Source organism: Lemur catta, chromosome 1 (assembly GCF_020740605.2).
Source record: "Lemur catta isolate mLemCat1 chromosome 1, mLemCat1.pri, whole genome shotgun sequence".
NCBI classification, from domain to species: Eukaryota; Metazoa; Chordata; class Mammalia; order Primates; family Lemuridae; genus Lemur; species Lemur catta.
In genome coordinates, this window is record NC_059128.1 from 140,211,985 (window position 1) to 140,236,493 (window position 24,509).

At 44.9% G+C, this 24,509-nt stretch overlaps 1 protein-coding gene and 1 long non-coding RNA gene across 6 annotated transcripts in view; one reads left to right on the forward strand and one right to left on the reverse strand.

The window, feature by feature from the left end:
• Positions 1-23,500, forward strand: part of LOC123626791 — a 72,631-nt gene extending 49,131 nt beyond the window's left edge. Inside the window, exon 3 of the long non-coding RNA XR_006731014.1 lies at positions 23,435-23,500. This is a non-coding gene — a long non-coding RNA (uncharacterized LOC123626791). The remainder of the gene's footprint in view (positions 1-23,434) is intronic.
• The window catches only part of CELF2 (CUGBP Elav-like family member 2), a 296,716-nt gene continuing 276,839 nt past the window's right edge, over positions 4,633-24,509 (reverse strand). For 2 of the 5 annotated variants that reach the window (XM_045535983.1, XM_045536008.1), the window contains exons 10-14: positions 24,094-24,225; positions 16,990-17,169; positions 12,116-12,259; positions 9,803-9,974; positions 4,633-8,432 (exon numbers count right to left, since the gene is read on the reverse strand). In XM_045535983.1, coding sequence (XP_045391939.1) covers positions 9,847-9,974; positions 12,116-12,259; positions 16,990-17,169; positions 24,094-24,225 — 584 coding nt within the window. In that variant the 3' untranslated portion in view covers positions 4,633-8,432; positions 9,803-9,846. Of the gene's footprint in view, positions 8,433-9,613; positions 9,975-12,115; positions 12,260-16,989; positions 17,170-24,093; positions 24,226-24,509 lie in introns of those variants that run through there. The other 3 variants (XM_045535994.1, XM_045536015.1, XM_045536004.1) reach the window with 2 other exon arrangements.

Consider the following 24,509-nt stretch of genomic DNA (forward strand, 5'->3'; position numbering starts at 1 on the left):
GTGCTGTTAGTGGCAAAATAGTTTTTCTAAATAAAATTCTGCATGGGTCATCAATAAAGAAAACCAGCAAAAGCAGAGTGATTTGATCATACTGGGGGAGAGGGCTGGGGGTCTAGAGAGCTTTCTGCTTGGCTGCATGTGCACTTCTGAGCCCGGACGTCTGTTGCTCTCAAGGTGGTCAAAGATATGCCCGTTTGGGTTGCTGTAGAGGACATAGTCTTGCCTTGGAAGGTCATAGAACCTGCAGGCTTGTTACAGACAAATCTATAGGTGATACTGTCATTCCTGCCTTGGGGCCAAAGTGGACAGCTAGGCTTTCCTTTTGGGGAAGAGATCCCTAAATATAATACTTACAGGTAGGAAGGAGTGGATCAGAGTGAGGAATTAGTTTCCTTCTCTGAGAATGGAATGAGTTGGTCATCCTGGTTTGGAGTGGAACTGTGTGGTGTGCCAGTCTGTAAGGTGGAGGTACCACTGGGGGACAGTTTCTCCTGGTGGGGAAAGCCTGTTCCGGGACTTGCTGGTGCAGAGCTGTCTGCTGGAAGAGCTGTGCTTTCTGGTCAGACCTTGCCTGCAGTTCGCCAGGGAATCCCAGGAAAGCTGTGGGGCTCCCTGCGGAGGCTGAGAGGACACCCGGCCAGGCCAGCAGAGGTGTCAGCAGGTCCCCCAACTGTGGCTGCCCTGTGGAGTGGCTACAGTGTGATGGACCCTGATTGAATCATTTTTATGTAGTGGTTTAGTTAATCCTCATAACAATCGCATGCACTAGGTATTATGTTTACTCATTTTGCTAATGAAGAAATTAAGGAGGAGGTGACGCGAGTAGTGAGTGGTGGTGCTAGCGCTCGGACTGAGGCAGTCTGGCTCTGCGGGGCGTGCTCCTCAGCACTCGCTTCTGTACCTGTCACACCAGCTTCGCGACGGGACCATCCATCCAGTGACTCAAAACTGGAGATTCTTATGGGCAGCTTTAGTGGCAGAACATGGTATGCATGTGTGTGTTTATATATTGTGTACATATTTTTTCTTTTTGAAAACATCCTCGTGCAGCCGGCAGGCAGGTAGAAGCTGGTGCCAGGTCACTTTGCTACCCAGTAGAGAGAGGGAGGGCCAAAGAAATGGAGCATTCTCCAGGAAGCAGCTCCCCGGCCAGGCCTCTGCTCCAGGCTGCCTCTCCCAGCAGGCAGCTCCCGGGCATGGGAGGCTGGGGGACTGTGGCATCAGGGCTGCAGACTGGGAAGGAATATGTTGGTTTTTATTCTTCCTTCCTTGACTGAGGCTCAGAGCCTCCTACCCATTATGGCCTTGGCCCTGTGCCCTTTACAAAAGGGGCTGCTTTTAGCTATGAGTCTAACTGGTGAGCAAGACTGTGCAGCAAGGTTTCCCTGGGCGCCGCCACCTGCAGCCAGCTCCTCAGCACCCAGGTCAGGGAGACCAGTGTCCTTCCGGGTGTGAACCACTCCCCTCACCCCAGCTGGGCTGCGGGGCTCCAGCAGGTGCAGTGTAGGCACGCCCTCTGATTTGGCTACTTTTTCCTGTCCCTTGGCTATTTCTCTGCTTCCTTACTTTCACTGGAAGCTTTTGTTTCTTTTTTTGTGACAAAGTTATAAGTAGGAGCTTTGGGGTAGGAGGAGGCAGAGAATGGAATAATTTTGGATAATTTGTAGACTGTCATTAACTGTGCTCTTTCTGTCTCATTACCAAGGATGAGTGAGAGTTGCTTTATAAAGGGTTAAGATGGCTGGGCCATTGTGCAAGCAGTAGTTTAGGAGTTTTTCTTAGAATCCCACATTAAGAAAAACAAATCCAACATAAAGCCCCAAAGCAAAGAAATCCAACAGAAAATGCTATTCTGTTCAAACTTACGGCCTGTAGGAAAAATTTCAAAACTGTTCCTTCAAAGGGCCAAGCAGCAGGCCTCCCATTTACGCTCTGCAACTGTTAGAGCATGTCTCTCACACATCGCTTTGAAATGTTACCCTTCTCATCCTGAATGATCAAATACCTTCTCCGGCTGACTCTCATTCTGTGGTCCTGAACAGAAAGGCTATTATTCTCCAGCAGGGTATAGTTTTAGTGTCACATTATCCTGGCAGAGTATTGACGCAGACCGGCATTATTCTTGGATCTGCCTTTCTCTTTCGTCCTCTTTCTTCTGAGCCTAAAGAGATCGCATTCAGAAAGGCCAGTGGGTTTTCTAGGTTAGGGCGGACTGGGTGCTTCCTAGTGGATTGCTGTTCTGCCACCCACAGTGCCTGGGTAGAGACTTGTCATTGTCACCGAGAAAGGGGATGGGTGTCCAGATAGCTCTTGCTAAGATATACTCTGAAGAACTTCCCCCCACTCCATTTTGTTTCCAAAGTTAGTTTATTGAATATTAAGTCATAAAGCCAGTGATATAATTGTAATGAAAAACATCCTGTATCACTCAAGACTTGAAAGAACAAAAATACCCCTTAGAAACACTGCTTTGAAAAATAATCACATTAACTTTACACACAACAGTCCTTTCTTAAGCTTTATTTAAGAAATCGAGTACTATATAGAGTTCAATATATAAGACACATCCAGTATTGTGTTCCTGATAGCAAGTGCATAGATTTTGTTAAGATATCATTTTCACTCAATAGAAACGTTTCATGGTCACATGAAGATAATATTTCCAGTGATTTTGCCCAAGCATGAGAGGAGAAAACAGAACACAGCAAAAATAGTGAACTACAACAGAGATGAAAAACAAAAACAGCGAATTAGCAGAACAGTCGATTCCTGATAAGTGAATAAGCTGATTGTTTGGTCACAATGTTTTATTCACTTATCAGGAACGATTCACAGTACATTGACGTTCACTGTGTTTCCTAGCCTGCCAGCTAAGAGTACCAGCCCATAGACTGCACACAGCTGCTGTGGGCTGGGCAGACGTGTGGCTTCCATCAGCAAGGTCAGTGTTGACGCTTCTGTAATTTCTCAAGGTGGTCCATGCGTGGCAAACACGTACACCTTGCTCACACTGCAATGGTGTTGTACAAAATGGAAATTATAGGTATGAATTTAAGCAGGGACTAACTTTACAGTCATAAATGCTTAAAGAAACTAGTATCGTCGTCCCCTTCTTTGGAGAATTATTATTCTTGTTGCTTTTCCCAAGCAACAAAAACTGGCTTTGTGTTTCCCTTCCTTAGCATGACTATTTTGCCTTGGTGCCAAACGGTGGCTATATGTACTTATATATTTAAAAAGTAAACACTTGCACCTTGGAAAGAATTTAATTACCCTCTTTCGCCCCTCCGCTCCCTCATATGTGCCAACCCACCCCCCAAAAAAGAAAAAGGAAATCACACCCTTAGCCATCTTTTCCCACTAATGTTAAGCAGTGGGTTTTCAGAGGCTCACTGATGAAGGCTATGAGGAGGCTGAAAGCAGAAGTATCGGCAGGAAGTCAGCTCCCGTCCATGCAGGTTGGAGCTGGTGGAGTCACTGAGGTGTCCAGCCTAGGGAAGGGCCTCCTTTCCTCCCCTCCCCAGGCCCCTCTATTGTTGAGCCGACTAGAAATACAATCTTGGGCCAGAGGGGCTGCTGAACGAGAGGGCGAGGAGCCTGAGCACCTACAGGAGGAATCTCACTGGCACCCAGAAGAAGGCTGCCTGGTGCTGGGTAGCCTGAGTCAGACAGCTCATGCGTCTGAGAATTGGAAGGAGAGATAAGACGTGGGGAGCAGACATCGATGGAATCTTTTAAGAGCACTTTAAGAGCAATCAGATTCCTGAGCATAGTAGATGGGTGGAAAAGGGTCTTTACCTTTGTAATAACCGGGCTTGGGGCCATAGTGTGGACAAGGCTTATTCTTAACTGCATGTTCATCCAGGAGGGAGTGTGTGGATGCGTGTGGCATTATTAGCTTCCATGTGGAAATGCACAACATACTGTGAACTGTGCCTCCCCCCACCCCAGACTGAGTACAGTTTCCATGTGAGCACTTGGAAATTTCTGTTTCCTCTGCTGTTAGTTGTAATAGTAAAAGCTGCTCCAGGATTCAATTAATGCGTAGAAATAATTTAAATGACTTTTCTGTACATGTCTTTTGATGGGTGGCAACACAAAGACTTACGTGTATTCTTCACCGGCTAAGTTTATTGTTTTTTCTTCCCTTGAGAACTCACCTCTTTTAAAAAGGTGGCTAGCTTCTAGGAAGAGTTTGACTGTAACGATAGGCCTCTGGACTTGTGGGGAGATAGAAGAAACCCCGGCAGCAATTTTTAATGACCGTTAAGCACTGCGTGTGTGTATGTACACATTCAGGAGGTTGGGAGAGAGGTTGGGAGAGAAGGTGAAAGTAACCTGTGCGGTCAGAGGACCCTAAATGTCTTGGCAAATCCAACTTGGTAGGTAGGCAGTTATTTCGGTGAACCATAATCGTGGAAGCAGTGGTTAAAGTGGGCTATTGTATGTAAATCAAAGGTGGCTGGTGTGCAATTTCCCCTTTCCCAAATCAGATATTCACTTAAGTGGAATCGACTGTATCTTTTTACACAACATAGAGAAAAAAACAGATACGTGAAACAGTGAGGTGTGTAGATGTGTCACCAACATAGAATGACTACCAACAATACAACACGCAGAGAGAGAAACAAGTATTAGGAAAATGGTTTAATATTGGAGACAGAAGCAAAAAACCGCATCACACAGTAACATACATTACAAAAATAAGTTTGACTGTTTCAACTACATGGTTATGTTCACAATGAGGACAGAAGAATCAGAAAAAACTTTGATCTAAACAGCAAAAAAGCAAACCCCTAAAGTTTTAACTAATACATTTATCCACTTAAAGTGACTGAGTACTTCTAAATCTAATTACCTTATTGTGTAACTGCACAATACAGAATAAAAAGTGAAACTTACCGCTGTATTTTAAGACAAAATTCTAATGCTAGATATAAGCAAAGGGAAAAAAGAAATCAAGCCAAAGTTTTTAATTCTCAAAAGAAAAGCAACTTTCTTTCTACCAACCAGAAAGCAAACTTGAAATCAGTCAGGGGGCCCACTACAGTAGAGTAAGCCACAAAAATTTCCATTTTTTTAATCTCCAGTATAAAAAGTTTCACTGGTACAAAATGCATAAGTACAATCAGTTGTAGAAATAGGAAAGCCTGCGTATTTTTTTGGCTCAAATTCCATCAGACAACAAAATCCAAATGTATCAATAAAACAAACAATACTCAAATGGTCTTACAGTTTCCACTAGGTTGCATTAACTTTGGCTTTTCTCAGACAATATTTAAAAACTATTTTGCAGTTCTAAACAAAATGATATTATTTATCTACAAACAACAATTCTCACAGCACAAAAAAACACAAAATACATTTTTTGTATGACATTATTCAAAAAGGTAATGAAACTACAGGTTTTTTTAAAATTTTATTTCTTTTTAATTAGCACTTAAGATAATAATAAAAACAAACAGTAGAATGATTCCAGAGTAGCACAAGCCAAAGAACTATAACCCCTATGGTGAAAGAAAGATGAACTTGTTACGCCTTTGAGGACTGCCATTTTATCACAATTCTGATTTAGTTTAAAAATGACTATTCTCTACACTTGATTTTTAAAAAAGCAGTTTCCCTGTGTGTTTTTCCTTCTGTCACAGGCCCTTTGCATCCTTGCAGCTTTTTCCTTTTGATAGTAAAAGATAAAGTGGGTAAAAGGACAGTTTTGTCTCTGACAAGGGTTATCTTTTTAGCGATGAAAAATGCAAAAAAAAAAAAAAAAAAAAAAAAAAAGACTTCCCCCAAATGTACTGTCTTGGCTGCTTGCAAATAAGAATCCCTTAACAAGTGCCCATCCTGAGCTCCTGCCAGCTGCACTGTTTCTCCTCTGGAGGAGAGCCAGGAGAAGGGCAGTGTGTATCGGTGAAGAAATCAGAACTGGTTGTGATTTAGGTAATTGATAAATAGATTTGGAATGAAACTAAGAACTTCAGATGGTGTTCACTTGTGTTTCTATGTCTGTATCCACACACCACCATGTACTATGTGTGAGAGAGACGTGCGGTAACTTTTGTTATTAAGCTGATTGCTGCAGGAAGTACAAAATAGCCCTCAAAGGATGAAGGAAGGCCCCAGCAGTAGTAAACACGTGTGAGGATAATACAAATCATGTCATTTTAAGTGCATGTGCTATAAGAAGGAAACTTTTGTTTTCGTTTTTTTTTTTTTTTTTTTGCATCAGTAGAGGCCGTCCTTTCTATCCCAGGGCTATCACATCCACACGAGATCAAACAAGGTGGTGAGTGGGGAAGGGGAGGTAAATCGAGAAGCTTCCAGGGCATGCTTTCAGGAAGGCTGTAGGCAGGACATTAGGATTTGTCAAGACAGCAAGGTACCTATGCACAGAAAGCCACAGAGTTATATGGCACTTTAAAAAGTGGCAGCAGGAACTGGTGCTAGGTATTTGGTCAGTAACTGTGATAAAGAACTGAGCTTTACTTACACGATCAGTCCCCTTTACTTAAAAAAATAAGGACTGCGGGCTTCTAACTCCAGACACCTTGCTTACTCAGAGGTATCTGCTGAGGTCAGAGAATCCCCAGCACAAGGGCTGATTAATACGTGAGAAACAAAAGCAAAACCCCTCAAAAGACTATCCCACCACAAAGTCATTTCACTGCAAGGTGGATGAAAAAGAAGGAACATCCCAGTGAACCAGATCTCAAAAACATACAGAATTTTTAAGGATTACTTAGGTGCTGAATCTATGTCCCTTTCCTCTTAAACAGTTTTTCATTAAAACTAAAGAAGACAAGCCAGTAGCACATTAGGAATTGTTTAAAAAAAAGACCAGAAATAATCAAAGGTGTAGGAGAAAAAACATACCTTTTTGCTTTGTGCAGTTTTTTTCTAGCAGTAGAAACAAAATACAACTGAGAAGATATGGGGGTGGGGGGAAATCCAAATTAGGAAGACCCTAAAACAAACTCAAATTATGACAGTATAAAAAGTTATCAACATTCCAGATAGCTCTGGGTAGAAAGGGTTAAAAGTTCAAAACTTTCTCACCTTAGAGGTTTCCATATATTATGAAGAAAGTACACGGTGAAGCTGCCTTCACAGCATGGGTGTGCAGAGTGGTTAGAAAAGTGAGAGGTGGGCACTTATACAATGTCTTACAAAAAACATCATAGAGAAGTAACAAACAATAACAATTCCAGGCAACAAGACCACAGGATAGCAAGTTAACAAACTTTTTAACCTTTTTTTGTTTTTGTTTTTTTTAAATATTAGGGCTTTATACAAAACACATAATAAAATACCCATGTTATCAAATTACTTCTCACAAGAAACACACTGAAGCTCTAGGAAGGAAGTACCTTTGGAATTTGGCACTATATATTTTCACTTTTTTTTCTTTAAAAGAAAAAAAAAAACAGATCACATTTTGCTGAACACAAACACATCTAAATAGTCCACAATAAAAAAAAAATGACATCAATGCTTCACAAGCCAACACAAAACTTATTCTGGAATAGGTTTTTTTTTTTCCCCCTCACATGAAATTTTTTTTTAAGCAAACAACTTTTTTTTGAAATTCTTTTTTGTTTTAAGTAAACCAATTCTAAACTTGTCTTATCAACAAAGAACATTAAGACCATAAGACTCATGATGAAACCACAACTTAATTCACAGAAGCACCAACATAACACAGTTTACAGTAACCTTTCTCCTGTACATTGAAACAGTATAAAATATAGGTAATTTCATGTGCATTAAACCATGGATTGTCTAACTGTGAGTCAGTTCAGCAAAAGGTGACACAAATAGGTAGCATTTGCCCCAAAACAGGGTAAATATTTTTCTTATACTAATCTACAAAAAGTGGTTCTATATATATATCTTAATGAGAAAGTGAGCCACCTAAAATGGCCTTATCAAAAAACTTTACACTGCCTGAAAAATGTAAAAACTATTACAGACCTCTAGAGACTTAAAATCAGACAGTTTTTTTCTCAAACTGTTTTTGGAAGTAGTCTGTTAGAAACCAACATTCTGTGTCCCTGGACACATATTGCTATTGTTACCAGTGACCGGGAAGAATGCCAATCCCTGTATAATACTTTCAAGTCTGTTTTATGAAAAGAAAAAAAAATAAGAAAGAAACATTTTTGCCACAGGTTTTTTTCTATAATTAATTTGTCTAATAAATTTCAGTCTTGCATGAATGCAGCAATGTTTTTCACATTGACTTCCCAGAATTCATAGCTAGATGAGGTCACATGCAAATTTCAAAGGTCAAACTAGATCAAAAGTCAGTAGGAGAACCAAATATGATGTGAGGTCAGAAAGACATCAGAAACAATGACGGGACGATGAAACTTTTTTTTGAGACGCCACAGGGACATGCTAGGCAAACGATGAACTAACGGGCATGAAGATGTCTAGGGAAAAAACAAGGAAGAGTAAAAAGTTACACAGAATCTATGCAGCAGCAACAAAATCACTTTTAAGGGTGCAGGAGAAAAACTAATAATGCAAATCTTAGGTCATTAGGGAGTCTACGAGCCATTCACATAATTTGCATTTCTTACACTCTTAATCCACAGCACAATGAAACCCCAAGAGAATCCATCTGGGGAGAGAGAGGGGATGGATTCTGGGTGTTTTGGGGTGAGGGACAGGGGAGAGGGTCTAGTTTCCACAAATGTGACATACGGGGAAAGTCAGACGGCTGAACTGTAAACTAGATAATGGAAGTTAACGAACAAAATAATTAGACAGATACAAACACGAGAGGATAAGCATGAACTGTAGGTCTAGGGTTCAACGGTGAAAAAAAGCCCATTCCTAGAACAATTCCTCTAGAGACTACTTCAGAAGGTTCTAGCTAGACAGAGAACTGCTCTTTAGGTACCCAATAAGTTAACAATAGGCAATAAATAACTTCCATTATTTCTGAGGCAGTAAAAATTTTGTATAAAAATAGAAATGCTTTTTTTACAAATAAAATTTACAGGCCTGTGGCTTTCTTTTTTATTTATGTATTATTTATGTATTTATTATTATTAAATTTATCTTTCAAGAAACATCAAGTATTTTCACTCATTTTTATTTTATTTTTAAACCCTGTAGCTTTAAGAAACAGATCTCTAAATCTTTTTTTACATTAATCCTTTCTAAAAACTAAACTAAAACAATAACAAAATAGACAACCAGTGTAATAATCTGACCAATAAATGTCATGTTTCTTTGAACCCTAAAATCAAATCCTACTCATTAAAACAAACCAATGTAGTGGAAAGACGTTTTGTGTTGCTTTGAGTAAGTGCTTCTCCTGGCTTCTCCCTCTCGCTAGGCCCCCCAGTAACCTCTAAGCGCCAGGGCCCTCTGAAGGGGCGGGCCAGACCGGACAAGGAGGGGCGAATGCTCCAGGCAGTGCTCTTGGGGCACCAGTGGTTTCAGAGTTAGAATTGCACATTAGCATTTGTTTGCCTTTTAAATTCTCAAGATGTCATTTACTTGTGTGTATGTTTTTCTTTAAAAAAGCAAAAATGAAAACAAAAAAAATTTAAAAAAAAGGTCAAAGGAGATTCAAATTGCAAAACAAAGGAGAATACAGTGGCACAACTGGAGGAGGAATTTACTCAATAGAAACAAGGTAGCCCAAGTTGTAATTATGGCAAACTGGGTAGGGGAGTGGGTGGGGAAATGGAGGCCTTATTGTAAAAATAACCGTCTCTCTTGGTAAAAGTTGGCAATGTGGTCCTCCTCTGCCTCCCCTGTCGAGAACAGGCTGGCTCTTGGGACTTACCCTAAGAAAGCTAACATGAGAGCAGGGAGCCTCTAGGGTTAGGATCAGTAAGGTTTGCTGTCGTTTTTGGAGCGCTTCAGCTGCACCTTCAAGCGTTTCATGCCGATCTGAAAGCCATTCATAGCCTGGATAGCAGCCTGTGCAGAGACTGGATTGTCGTAGCTAACAAAACCTGGAACACACCAAGGGAAAGGGGACAGGGAGTCAGGCTGGAGAGGAAACGGAGCAGAAGAGGGGAGCCGGGCTCAAGGGAACTGCAGAGCTAGTGCCAACCCCGGGGGCTCAGGCAGCTCTGCTGAGTGGACAAGGCACATGCCAGGGGCAACGTGGAAATGCCCGCTGAGCAGCAGTGCGTGAGCCGGTGGCCGGGTAATCTGCTGTCAGGAAGAGAACCCCCTCCCAGAACACTAACATCCCCAACTCGGGTGGAGGGGGTGTTTAAAGTCCCTCAGAATCTTTCTGAACAAACCCCAGGTACATAAATAAGCACTACTCATATAAGAACTGGTATAAACACTCTTGGGCCAAGGGTCCCTGGAGGCTTATGTGTCTCAGCCCGGTGAGGCTTCTAAGGCAGGATCCTTCAGGGAGGGGCTGGAAGACAGTGGAGACTGCCGAAGACCCTGCCTTTCACTGCAGTGCCCAGGTATGCTCACGGAGCCCACACCTGTTTAAAATAAGGTACACTGATTTTTAACATTTTGGAGTTATTACTGATGGGAGCCCAGGGAAATGCTGGACCTCAGTGTCCACTTTCAAAGCTCCAGTAAATTTAACACAAAAGAAATTTCTACCTTGCATCTCCCAAAACCTTGGGGAAAAAACAGTCTAAACAGGTCAGAGCTTAACCATCTTAAGAGAATTCCCAGTACCTTTCTCAGTAGCAACCACCACCAGCAAAAACAGTAGGGAGGGCGTGCGCTTTTGAGAAAGAACTAAGGATGCTCTGCAAAGACCCAGATCCTGTAGCTGGTTCTGTCACTGGGGGCGAGGCAGTAGCAGGGTGTAAACAAAGCTTTAATTCACGCTATGGAAATGGTGGCGCTCGCACAGCGCCCACTCTCGTTCAGTGGGGACGGGAAGCTATTGGACACGTTTAATTTCCAATTCTGAACATCAGCTGTTCAGAAGGTTCTATACTAAGCATCTCCATCTATCTACTATTACAGTTTAAAGCTAAAGAGAAAATTCCTTTACAAACTAGAGGAGGAGGATAAAGGACATAAATACACTTTCAGCAGAGTTCTCGTCTCACCTGATACAAACAGGCACGAGACAGAGCTTTTCATGGCCAGGCTGTACTGCAAAATGGTGGTTTAAATTTTTATTAAATCTAATTCCCAAGACCTGTGATTTTGAATCCAAGATTTTTTTGCTCTGACTTTACTTTTCTCCTTCCCTTCTGGGTCTTTATGCAGAAGAGTGGTGAGATGATTACAAAACCTGGCCAGGAGGTGAGAATGAAAGAACAAGGCTAGCAAACCACGGGGCCCCAAGAACCTAGGCTTGCTCACTGAGAAAGCTGGGGTGCCAAGGCTTTTAATACAAACTGAAAACAGTCTTTAATGCTAAATAATTGTCTGCTGATACTAATAGCTTGCATTATTGTGGGCTAATATAATCTCTTTTCAAGGCACCAAATGGTTTCTCAAATCAAAGCATGAAGCACAATCCCTTTCCAGTCTCTGAAAAAGCCTAGAACATTGTTTAGCTGTGAAAAATATGGAAACTCTACCTCAAACCCTGGTACAGGGAAGCCTCCCAAAGGTAAGCTCTTGCTCACCCCCCACCATATAACAATTTAATTTCCATTTCACTCTCTCATGAACCATCACAAAGGGGTTTATAGAGTTGCCACTGCACGAGCAATTGTGAAATGGGTTCAGGCTGACAGCCTTTCTGCTAGGGGAGAAACAGGGACCGTAAATGGCTGACATGCTAATTCCTCTAACAGAGGTTTCAGACCTTTGTGGGTATAGCACAGAAATTAGAAAGACGCTAGGATAATGGAGTTTCAAAAGCCAAGACATTCCCTTTGGACTGACACCACCGGTTACCAGTCAGCCAAACAGTAACATGGAGATTTTGGCTGTTTGACACATTTAGTTTATTTTTATATAGCCTCTTCCCCTTTTTTTGAGTACACAACTTTACCTAAATCTGCTTCTGTCCATCCAGAAAAGCAGAAACCACCACCCAGGGAAGGCCCTGTCCTGACTTTGAAAGTATCTGTCATTCACATTTTCTGTTCCCTGACCCTTCACTTGGGAACCTACTGCAGTACTTCAGCTCAGCGCGGTTTCTTTTGCGTACCAAAGCACTTGCTCAGATTGGTCTGTTTGTCAATGAAGACTTTAGCAGAGATAACATTTCCAAAAGGCATGAACATCTGCAGAATGTCCTGGTCTCCAAACTCCTGTGGAAGGTGGTAAATAAAGAGGTTTGCCCCCTCTGGACCTAAAGAGGGAAAAAAAAAAAAATCAGAGTAAGGCATCCCTCGACTATTAGTTCCCAAAGCTGCTGCTTAGGAATACTTTAACGGGTTGGCTGCACATTCAGCTTCCTCTTACAGAAAGAGCATGAACAGATGGGTGAATGTCAGGTGCTGGCATGTCTTTCAGGAAAGCACTCGGCCTTCAGATTCTCCTGATTTCTAAAGACAAACTGGCTACAAATGGCTTCCTTCTCACTGACAGCCTTCTGTGGGTCTCGCGTACTACTGTGTGTTACCACACAGTTGAGCTACCTCTTCATGGGGTTGAAGGTGGCAGGCGTAGGCAGGATGAGGGCAGAGAACCCAGGCATGGGATCTTCCTCAGTGGCCACGTTCCCTCTCACGTACAGACTGGCTCTCGGAGAAGAACATGTTCTGTGCATTCTCACCAATTGCAGCCATCTAGAATAATGGACGCAGCAGTAGGCTGCTCAGATTTCTCAATCATTTACGTAGTTATCCAGCCAGTTTTGATTTGCCAAATGTCTTAACACACAGACTAATAATCGTCTTTATGAGAAATGACTGGCAATGAGTCAAAGGCAGGGAAGAAGTAGCTTGAGTCTGAGCGCTGACAGGCATCATCCCCCTGGGCCTTAGGCCCGGAACTGAACGCAGCGAAGCCACCGTGCAGGGCTGCCTGTTCTCGCCCAGCACAGACAGGCAGAACAGCGACGGCCATCTTAGCTCTAGCGGGTGGAGAGGGAAGCTCCCTCCGGTTCTTCACTCTGCCGACGCTCTACCCGCCTCCACTACAGCTAACTGCAAGTTAGAAGGAGGAAACCTGAGAGAGCTGGACAGAGACGTTTCTTGGCAGTTCCGGGTGTGGTGCCTAGGAGGAAGGGGAGCTCACAGAACTACTGGGGTAACTTCTGCAGCCAGCAGGTTCATGGATCCTGAGCTGGCATTCACAGGAGAGGAACCAGGCCTGCCCCACTGGGAAGCCCAGGGGACAGCTGTGATGGGTCTCCTAGATAGTGGGGGAAGGGTGTTATGGGGTTAAGAAGAGCTTTGTAAAAATAAATGATAAATATCTTCACAAAGAAATAGCAACTCAAGTTTTTTCTCCTGCTCCCCCAATATACCATAAAAAAGTGTTCTAATGAAAAAGATGAAATATTTCTTATTTAAAAATGCATCTGCATGACTACCTTAACTCTGTGTTGTTTACAATTTCCATGGAGATGTCTGCATATTTTTGTGAGACAGGTTCTTGCTGTGTCACTCGGGCTGGAGTACAGTGATACAATCATAGTTCACTGCAACCGTGAACTCCTGGGTTCAAGTGATCCTCTTGCTTCAGCCTCCTAAGTAACTGGGATGTAACTGGGACTACAGGCATGTGCCACCACACACACCTGGCTAATTTTTCTGTTTTCTTTTTGTAGAAATGAGGTCTCAGTATGCTGCCCAGGCTAGTCTTGAACTCTCGTCCTCAAGCAATTCTTTCACCTTGGCCTCCCAAAGGGTTGGAATTACAGGTGGGGACTACTGTGCCCGGCCAGGGAGTCTATATTATTAAAGGGGGAGCACTGGGACTCAGGTCCCAAATATTTTCTGGCTTAAAAAAAAACTTAAAAAAAAATCAAAATTTAATACAAATAGATGCAAGAGCCAAAACACTGGAAACGGATGTTCTGAGTGCTACAGTGCCACGCACGTCCTGTGGAGTGTGTGTACTGGTCAAACCTAGGGCCATCAGATTTAACATTCCTGCAAAAGAAAAGATTCAGATGTACAAATGAGGATTAAGGGGACCCAATCTGAGTGTGAAGTACATCTCACCTCCTGAAGTCTGGGGAGAAAATACAATTTCAATGCACGTGACAGATTCCTGGGTATGCCTGAATAATCTTGGCATTCTAGAATGCTGCACCTTCCGAACACATCTATGCCAGATAGAGAGACCAGGAAAATACAGACAGGTAAACAAACCCAACTAGGCTTTGCCTTTTTGCTTATTTTCCCAAGAAAAAATGTCAACTGCATTTGGTATAGACCCTCAGGGTTTTCATCACCAAGAAAGAGTTTGATTCTGCAAGCCCCCCAAGTTTTTAACATTACACTGAGGAAAAGGTGACTTCACATAGAAAACTTCCCCTGTATACAACTAAGGTGGCGGATACCTGGGGTAAAAAAAATAATCTTTTTTTGAGCCTTCCACCCATGTTTTCATTTCCTCTACCTCCGTAAGTAGAACAGCCCCATTCACAAATCACCCTTCGGTCGCTCAGATGCTCCCAGTATGGGCCGTTCCTGCTCGGGAGCTTGACCTGTGTCACGCTATTGCTCCTGGCTGGCTGGGGTGTTTTCATGTCCTGTATTTCTCACAGGGCATTTGCTCCAGCACAAAGCACTGGGGGTGCTGGTGGGAATCAAAGTGTATCAGACTTCAGCACCCACTGGCTTCTCGCTGGGTGCCTGGAGCCTCTCTCTACTTCCCTGTGCATTACTTCCTCCTAAAGACGAAAGCAGAGGGGAAGGTGCATGCAGTCAGGGCAAGAAACGTGATCAGCCTTCCTGGATAGAGAGGCCATGACACTTTGGAAGATTTAGCTCAGAAAAAATGAAAACCATTTATTATTATTTTTTTTACAAAGCCAGACTGGCTCACTTTCCTGTGGGGAGAAAAGTACCCCAGGGCACGTGACTACACACATCAAGTCTACTTGTAGCTCTCTTGGCTAAGGGACAGAACTGTGGAGCAGAAAATTTAAAATCTATTTAGTATTGGAATTCATTACATTTTTTCCCTTCCTGGTATAATTTGCTTTTTAAATGACATTTTACTTAAACTAATGTTAACATGGTTTAAATTTCTTGAGCACATATGAACTGGGTGAGGAGAAGGTGGGAGAGGAATTAAAAACCCAAAACCCATCACCACCACCACTGAAAAAATAAAAACCCTAAACCATGCTACCAGTAGCCCACACACCTAAATCAGGAGTTGCAATAGATATTTTGACCTGTTTTTTATTAATCCCAGAAGGGTGTTACTGCACTAAGCAACTGCTAAAACTCAAGGCAAGGAGATTTAGGGCAGTGGGCTGGGGTAGAGCAACTCAACAAAATACTATTTCACGCCCAGACTTGATCCCTGAACTGTTGAATCATGAGGGGTCTGGGGCTGACCTGTCACTGCCACAGGCTCTACAAGTGCTGCAAGGCCTTGCTACACAATGAGGAAGTGACCAACAATCCCTAAAGCTGTGGGGCAGGGGAGGCTTTACATCCCGTCTGAGAATATCTTTTACGGGACTCCACCTACTGCCCTAACTTGTCACCGTGGCACTGAGGCCACAGGAAAAAGGGGGCACACACAGGCTTTGCTTTGGGAAGACATGGTGGTTATGACGGGGGTCTCTTTCACACGCCTGCTGAACCACAATTGTCCGAACAGTGGTGCACGATTACAAAACCTACAAGAGTCACCACTAAGAGTAAAGAGAAAGTCTAAATAAGGAAAAGTAACTTCGACTTTCATGTATCTTTCATTTTTAATAATCTTTTATGAAAAGAAAAAAGCTTTTGCTTTTTAAAAAAACATAAGAGTATCTTTCAAGTTATGGTCCCTTAAAACTTTACAAGTAAGACTATTCTATTTCTTACACACCACCAAGTTTAAAGTCAAAGTATTCAGACAAAAGCAGTTTAGAACTATGGGGGGGAGGAAGGTAAAAGAGAAGGAAAGGAAAAAAATCTTAAACTTTAGTACTTCCCTATTTCTAGCTTCTTTTCCCATATTCCAAACAAGTCAGGAAAAAAAATAACTATCATGTTACAGATTTTGCTTTAAAGCAACTTCAACTAAGGAAGAAAAAATCAAAAGCAAGAATGACAAACTATTCTTATATTGGGACTAGCTTGTTAACTGTTTTATAATTAGCTTTACTTTATTCTTAGCATTAACTTTCTGAGGTTTATTTTGCTTCACTGGCAGAGAAGCAAGGCAATCAATTCCTGCCTTGCTTTCCCACAGGACCCCCAATTATACAAAGACCAAGTCAATCCTAACCGTGGATCTTATCATTAACCTGAAAACCGGCGTCTACTGCGAGGCAGCCCCACAGTCCCAGGGCGTGTGGACTTTGAGAAACCTGGGAAACGGGAGGGAGAGTGAGCTCCACCCACAGAAGCCTGTATCGATTCAGACCCTTCCACTGAGGAGTGTAAGGAAAGGAACGGCTGGTCCCTGCTGACTGGGGAGAGGGAGGTTCCTGGGCACATGGGGATGGCAGCAACTGATCAGTAACTGTGTGTACACATACACAGAAGAGAACCTCATCTGAAGAGACAGAGGGGTGGAGAACCTGTGGCCTTGGGGCCACATGTGGCCTTGTGGATTCTTGACTGCACCTTTCTGACCGAATCCAAATTTTACAGAACAAATCCTTTTCATAAAGGGATTTGTTTTGTGAAGTTTGCATTCGGTTGAGGGGCTGTACTTAGGGATCTGGAGGGCCAGGCTAGATGTGGCTCCAAGACCATAGGCGGTCCTGCCTCAGCCTCCCAAGTAGCTGGGACCACACTGCCTTGTACGTCTTAAAAAAAAAACAGAAAACAAAAACAGAAATAAAGTATTTGATTTCCCTTATGACACAGGTTCAATCTGGTACCTTCTAAATGTGCTTTAAAGGGCAACGCTGTGTGTGTTTTGGGCTGGCCCTGCCCAGGCCGAGGTGGCACCTACCTTCCTTCTGGCTGCCTGCGGCGCTCTGCTGCTGCAGCAGGCTCTGGCTGTACAGCGTGGGCAGCGCGGCAGCCGCGTACTGCTGGATTCCTGAGTAGGCCTGGGTGAGGGCGTCCATGGTGCCAGCCGTACCATTCGTCAAGCCTGTGGCGCCAAGTCCTCCATTCAGAGCCGCCATACCTGAGAGCATTTGAGCAACTTTACAAAAAACCCAACAATAGAGAAGAGAAATAGCACTTATTCATTAGTGCTTTCCAAAGGAAGTTAGAGAATCATTTACACAAGTACAACAGCAAGTACATGCAGCTAGCACATCAATTACACCAACAGGAAATTAAAAACAAAACCATGAAGCAATAAATCATAATAATGCAAAAAAAAAAAAAAAGGACCTAAGCAATGACAGCCCTCCCACCCTAGGCCAGTGACCACGATGCACTGAGGCACTACAGTGAGACGACACGTCTTAATCCCATGCGATGTGCTACTGGCAAGTACCGTTGTCTTTTGGAAATAAAAGCCTTCTGCTGCTTAGAGCTTAGCAGCATGTGAACAAAACCTTAGTGGCACAGGCCTGCAACATGTGTACACATTACTCCACTTGCTGGGCTCTCTGAGGAGCCAGGGGATGGCTCAAGGGTTTGGGGAAAAAAAAGGATACAACTTTTTCCCTGAAGCTGATGAGGAAATGGTAGCAAAGACAAGTTCTGTACCCTGTAAACCAGTGAGTCAAGCAGTTCCATTAGCTGGCTTTCCTACACCATTTAAGGATGTCGTCAGAGACCAGGATCTCAGCAATAAACAACCTAGCTGACTGAGCATTGAGGCACAGGAGGAAATGCGGACCTGCCCCATCCTGAAGCTACTTATTATCAAAGGCTACAAACTGAATGGTGCAGTTTTCAGCAGCCAATAGTTCCCGTGAGTGCGCACACTCACAGTCCAGTCACTGAAAAAGCTCCATGTCATGTTTTGCAGTCACCTGAAGTGACGCCTGTCTGCAGGCTGTATCCTGGCTATAAACTGATGTGAACTGGAGGTTGGCCAGTGGGCTTTTTGGGTTTTTTCCTTGTCTCCTGGCGGCTCTTCTGCTCTATTATGGTTGCTGACTGTGTCACACTTTCCCTGAATATTGAGTCAAAACAAGCAACACTTTGTAGAGTATTAACTTCTAAATGAACCCAGGGAATAGAAGAGGTGACATCACAATCACCTCTGCTTCCCTTTATGATTACAATTTAAAACAACGTTTCTGAGAAGAACTTACTGAAAACATTAACGACCCTCCTGCTGGGATCAGGGCTACTGCTTAGAGATGTGAAAACAGCAGCAATGTCTAAATGACAAAAATGGGTCTGGAGTCTTGTGAGAATAGAGAACAGCTAAGGCAAGGCCGTGGGACATTCCCTAGAGGAATCAGACCTCCAGTATCACTGCTTCACCTGCAGGAAATAGAGGAGGTGGGGATTGTTCTGTTGACTCCACTGGGGCTTCTGTTATTTTGCCAACCTCATGTCTTCGATTAAAAGGACAACACGCAAGATGTGCATTAGACTGCGGCTCAACAGCACGGGCCTCCCGTCATGCCTCAGGCCTGTGTCCCGTGGTGGGGCAGGGGACACGGAGCGGGGCATCAGGGGCTGGCACTGAGCCCGTCCTCCTCAGGACACACAAGGGGCGGCTGGTGTGCTGGTGAGGGAGTCTGGAGCACATGACAACTGCTGGCAGAGGAGGTGACGCCAGCAGACCCAGCAGGCACAGGCCAGGCGGAGAGGTGCCGGCTGGCAGAGGCCCTGCTCGATCTGCTTCACGTTTCTTACTGTCTAGGAGTCTGTTCTTGTCTTCCCCCATCCTGCAAGTAAGTGCCGTTGAAGAGCTTGGAGTGTGTCCTCGTCGGTGACTCCAGATGACCCCTCAGACAGCCACTCATCACATTTGCCTCCGGCCTGCTCTCACCTCCATCCCTGTTACTACGGCTGCCGCGAGGGCTGGGGAGTAATTCACTCTCCCCAGTGCTCTCATTCCGTCCCCACCTCCAGTGTTGGTGTCCTGCAAAGCGACATCGCTGTTTCTTCTCTGAGGGAGGCGAGAGGCAGGTACATAGTAACTTGGGAGAAGGCTAGGCACCGCTGGCAAATTCTGCTGGTTTCACTGCTGTCAGGCTGTCACCAGGTACTGTGCCAGGAATTACAGACATTCAAGTCAAGGCTCAACCCTCTGGGAACTCGGGTTTCCACACGGTCGGAATTCCAGCAGGAGAGCGAATGGTGGCCTGCCACACCACTCACATCCCAAGGTGTGTGGTTCTAGGTGCGGAGCTACACGGCACCCAGCTGCCCAACACGTGTGGCACAAAGATGGAAGCGCCATTCTGATGAACATCTCCAAATCCCCCTGCCGCTCGTGGAATGGCCGAGATGCTGCATCGCTAGGATTCCTTGTCAGCTCAGCTGAGGGTCTTGCTGTTTTCGGGCCCTGCCACGTGAGCCCCCCACGTGTGCCTTCCCATGGTTTGTAGCCTCTGTGTCTCCCACGGCGTCGGCAGAGGGCCAGGGGCACGGGAGGTGTTGCACGGCAGTGCTTGCTGTGCCTGTGATGGCTTTTGGCTGCAGGACTAGGCTTGCTTTTTCTGTCTAGTTCGGGAGAATTGTCTTTCTACGTTGAACTTTTGTCCTCCTTTGGCCCCCCCAACTTGTTTTCTCTTAACACACAAAAGCAGAATGAACTTCACGCCCCTGAAATACTGGATGGATGTTTCCAGACTGAAGAGAGTCCCTGTGAAGCTTGCAGCTAAGCAAGTGGCATTCTAGCCACGTCCTCCACGCTTCCTGGCTACCCCGCAGTGGCTGGCTGTGTGTGGACGGCGCCTCAGGACTCATCTGCTTTCTGGAAGTGTTCTGTTTGCTTCTGCTGGTGCCATGTGTGTAGAGGTAGTCGCATGAGTGGCCCTGCCTGCCTGGGGAAAGGGAGGGAGGTGGCAGGGGTGGAGCAGTTGAAGGGGGCACGCATCAGGTCTGTGCAGGTGAGCGAGGGACGGCTCGGCCTCTCCAGCCAAGGCCTTGCCGCCTCCGTGGCCTAACCACCCATCTGAACAAAAAATAAGAGTGAAAGTTTTAACAAGTACAAGTGCACTGACAATATTGAAAACCAGAACTATCCTGGAAAATCGGGAGTGTGCTTGCCAAATCCATGGTAGAACAGGAAGTCGGTTACATGGCAGAATTTTAAGAACTCTCAAAGAAGATTTTAAGCGTAATTCCTATGAATTGCCTGATGTTATTCTGGATTAAATAATCATAATATCAATGATAACACTTGTCAATTCAGCTGCTGGTACCTGATTACCTCTAACAGCTTTGGACAGTAGAGGCAGAGGTTTTGAAGAAAATTAAGTTGAATAGATGATTCCACTTAATAGGGCATTTCTTTGAAATGGCCAAATGGATCGACCATTTCCTCCCATTTAATCTCGATTCCCACGTGTGCTTCTTGGATGAGGAAGGCCGGAAGACCGTGACAGGCGTGGCAAGGCTCTGCAGGGCGGGCTGTGCCCTGGTCTGTCAGGAGGCAGGGGCAGAGCGTGGCGTGCTCTACGCTTCCTTCCTCTCCGAAGGGCCTCAAGGACAGAGACCCAAGGAGCTGTGAGACTACTGAGTGAATCATTTAGATGACAAAGGACTAAGCCACGAACATGAAATGAACATGTTTTGTGGCAACTATGGAGATGGTACTCAAAACTAGTAGAGGCCAAGTACCATAAGCAGAAGTCATTTACGTGCAGGCCACACTGCTAGGTTTTACAACACACGAAAAAGAAAAAGTGAACAACCTATTAACATGTTCTCACAGATTTCTAACCTACTTACTGGGATAAGTTTTCCTTTGCACAGATGAAGTACTCTCCTTCTAAGCTGCAAGCCGATAAATGAGAACCTAAGAATAAAATAACTACAGCCAGGGTAGATGCAAATGAGTTTGTACAAGCAGTCCTACTTACATGTATTATGCTTGTGTTAATAAGGTCACAAATATGTGTGGTGTGGTGTGTGCTGCTGTATGTATCTACTGCGTACATCTTTATAAATTCCCAGAATATGGTTAACACAGTAATTTCACAATGTAAATAGTGACAAGCCACAATAATATGCCCAAATCATCTTCTCTTTTCTCTACTTTACATAAAATATTCCCATAAATACTTTCACCAGGCATCTTTGGCTGGTTCTATTCAAACAATCATAATTTCAAACACTATAGGGTAAGCCACTTGGAAGAATTATGCAGTTTCAACAAGGGAAAATAAGGATGCCACTTGACATACATTTAAACAAAAAATCAGATACAGACTCTGCGGATGGACATATCTGCAGTGCTCTTCAGCGTGGTGCAGACATTCATATACAAAACACGTCCAGGGAACCCTTCGACAGTCCAGAGGTGAAAGCCCGGGTGGGGACTGACCCTGCCGATTTTATCTTCACGGTGCTGTACTGCATTTTAGCCCCTCGATCCATTCCCGTGTCAGGGAAGCAGAGGGCTCTCAAACTCAGTTTCACTTAGCTACCTGTCTACTAACCAAAACCTTCACTCCAGGAGGGTGGGGTTGGACCCTGTGGGCAGGGAAGAGGGTACAGTCCATGCTCTCCCAGTGAGTCATCTGCCAACTTTCTTGCTGCTGCAATATCCACGGGAAAGAGTTGGCTCTGCTCAGAACACCAGACTACCCTCCTTACGGTAGCAAACAGTGGCCCCTGGGACAGAGCAGGGTAGGAAACAGCAATGAGATGGAAGCTGTGGCCACCTTTTCCAGAAGCCAGTTCTGTCTAGGTGACCATTTCTTGGTTACCTTCTTTGAGAACTGCCCAGTAGAACAGGTAGCATCATCAGGAAGAATGGTCTGAAAGAGGCTACTCTATCTTCAAAGGTTTTCTCTTGATATTTAACTTGAGATAAGTAGCAAATATCAGCTGCAAGTCAACTTTGCGGGTGTCCAATAGCTCTGCACTACAGTAACACTTGTCAAGTCAGAAGCACTGTATTTTCATTTGCGCATAATTTTTGGTTTCATCAAACATTTTGTTGGTTCATACTGCCTAGCAGGAGTTATCTGAAACCAGAAACATCCTTCAATTTCCCACGAACTGTATGTATTTATGGTAACTCAATGGCAAAGAATTTTGAAAAGCAGAACAGTTGACACCTGTCGTGCTTGCCAGAAGCAGCATCTGCGTAACACGAGCCCCACACAAGAACTACCCATGGTTGCTCTGCCATTCAACGAAGCCCGCCCCAGTCCCGCACACTAATGATGGGCAGGTCCCAGCAACGTACAGCAGGGCGGGGTGGACAGCGCAGGACACGGACAAGAGGACACACACACACACACACACACACACACAGCAGTCATGAGCACGTGCTGAGGAGGACAACCATTCCCACTGGCCTGTTACTCTGCAGACCAAGGACAGGCAGGCGATCAAATCAAAGTCCTTGTTTTAGGGGAACTAGGTCCTGGGGCAAGAGAAGCAGCATGAGGGGTGTGTGCGAACACGCGCGGCCTCAACCTAGGTGAAGGGCAAGGTCGGGAAGAGGAGCTGCGCCCGAGACGGGAGGCCGGCAGCAAGGCTCCCACTGGCTGCTGGAACAGGGCAAAGCTGGAGGCAGCTTGAACTGGAACTGGACATTCTGGCTGTCACAAGGTCACCACTGCATGTTCTCTGTGCTCATCAAGAGCCATCACACTGGGAAGGAAAATGCTTTTCTTTTCCCTGTGGCCACAAACTCAGTCCAAGTTTTTGTTCCTCCCAGAGCATCGGACTAAGGATTTAATAGAACCTGAGAATTTCCTACTTCTGAACATGTAATTTATTTTCTTATCAGGATTGTAAGTTAATCTTTACTTGGATGAGTTTTAGGTTCATTTTTTTTTAATGACATAAATTTTTCTTTTTGACCTTTTAAAGTATAAAATTATTTGGATTTTTTTGCTTCTTAACAAAAAATACTGTCTCATCACCCTTTAAAAACATTCCACTTATTGAATCATGGTTTACAATAGGACACCTGTCAAGGATCCATTTATCAAAAACTAAAATGGGCAGGTGTTGGGGTGCCTGGGCTCTGTGGTAGTAACCGGGCCCCCGAATCAGCAGCTCTGTCGGCTGCCACAGACCTGTGGGGCTTGGCCACCCTCAGGCAAGCAGGGGGTACCAGAGGGAGAGACGGGCAAATGCCGTGTCCCCTCTCTGGGCTGAGGGTCCGTTTCCCCAGCGCAGGAGCCTGCACCAAGCATGACTGTAAGACCTGACTTATCCTCTGGCCTGGCTGCTCTTCTCCATAGAGCTACAACGACAGGAACAGGCCGGCTTCATAGAGTAGGACCGCGAGTTCTTCGGTGAATCCATGTTTCAGAACCAAGTACAATTTTGCAATCTATTCTCCTCAGAACCCATTTCCACCTGCCATGGTAAATTGATGCCCCTTCGGACAGTCACTGCTGCAGAGTGACCTGTGCCCACGGAAGCTCCGTAAGATTCCAGGTAAGTTACCTCCCACGGTGGCTCCTCCCCACTTAGTCTCATGTCCTGCTTTCCAGGGCCTCATTCTGTCCCCTACGTGTAACTGTCATGAATCTTTGGATTTTAGAGCCGGAGGGCACCTTTAAGATCATCTGATCCAGAACTTTCCATTTTCAGTGGAGTCTGTGAAGCCCAGGGAGGGAACAGTGACCTGCCTGAACTCCTACAGCCGGTCAGCGGCAGAGCCAGACTCGCTTCCTGACTCCAGTCCACTGCCTTTCCCATCACGACACACTGCCTCGTGGGGGAACACGGCAAAACCAAACTGAGCCCCCTGCAGACACCTGGCGGCCACAGCCACCTGTGGGGGCACACACGCCACATACTGAAAGGGACCTGGGGGTGGCAAGGGGTTGGGTATTTGTTGCCACAGAATGAATGTAGACGGCTTTTGCCTGTCAAGCATGCGCTCCTCCATCCCAAGTTTTAGTTCTCCCCGTCACGGATCCTTTTAGGTCCTTTCTGGCCGGCCACTTTCTGTGGAGAATTTGGGGGAAGGCTGTCCACCAGAGCAGCGAATACTCACTGTTTATGGTACCTGCTAGTGCATTAATATTATTCAGTCCGACAGTGGCTCCAGCCAGTCCTTGCAGAGTCCCCAGGGAGGTCAAGGAGTTCATGGCTGCACCAGCAGTGGAGTTAGGGGTTGAAGCAGCCACTGAAAAACAATAGGAAGACAGGAAAAGGGTGAGAAAGTGCAGGACGGTGCTCTGTCGTCACCCCAGCACCCCGAGCCGGGGAGCCGCTGAACCCTCTGAAGTTCTGTGAGCCTCGCTTGTGCTGCTGGTGGGAAAGACATAAGGGATGACACTTGTGGCAATTTTGTCAATCAGATCTGGTGGTTAAGGAATCACCACGGGCTATTTTACCAATCCAGCAAACACGCCCACTGCTGGTTAGCAGGGATGTGTGCGGATGGAGGCCCACTCCTTCGGTGCCCAC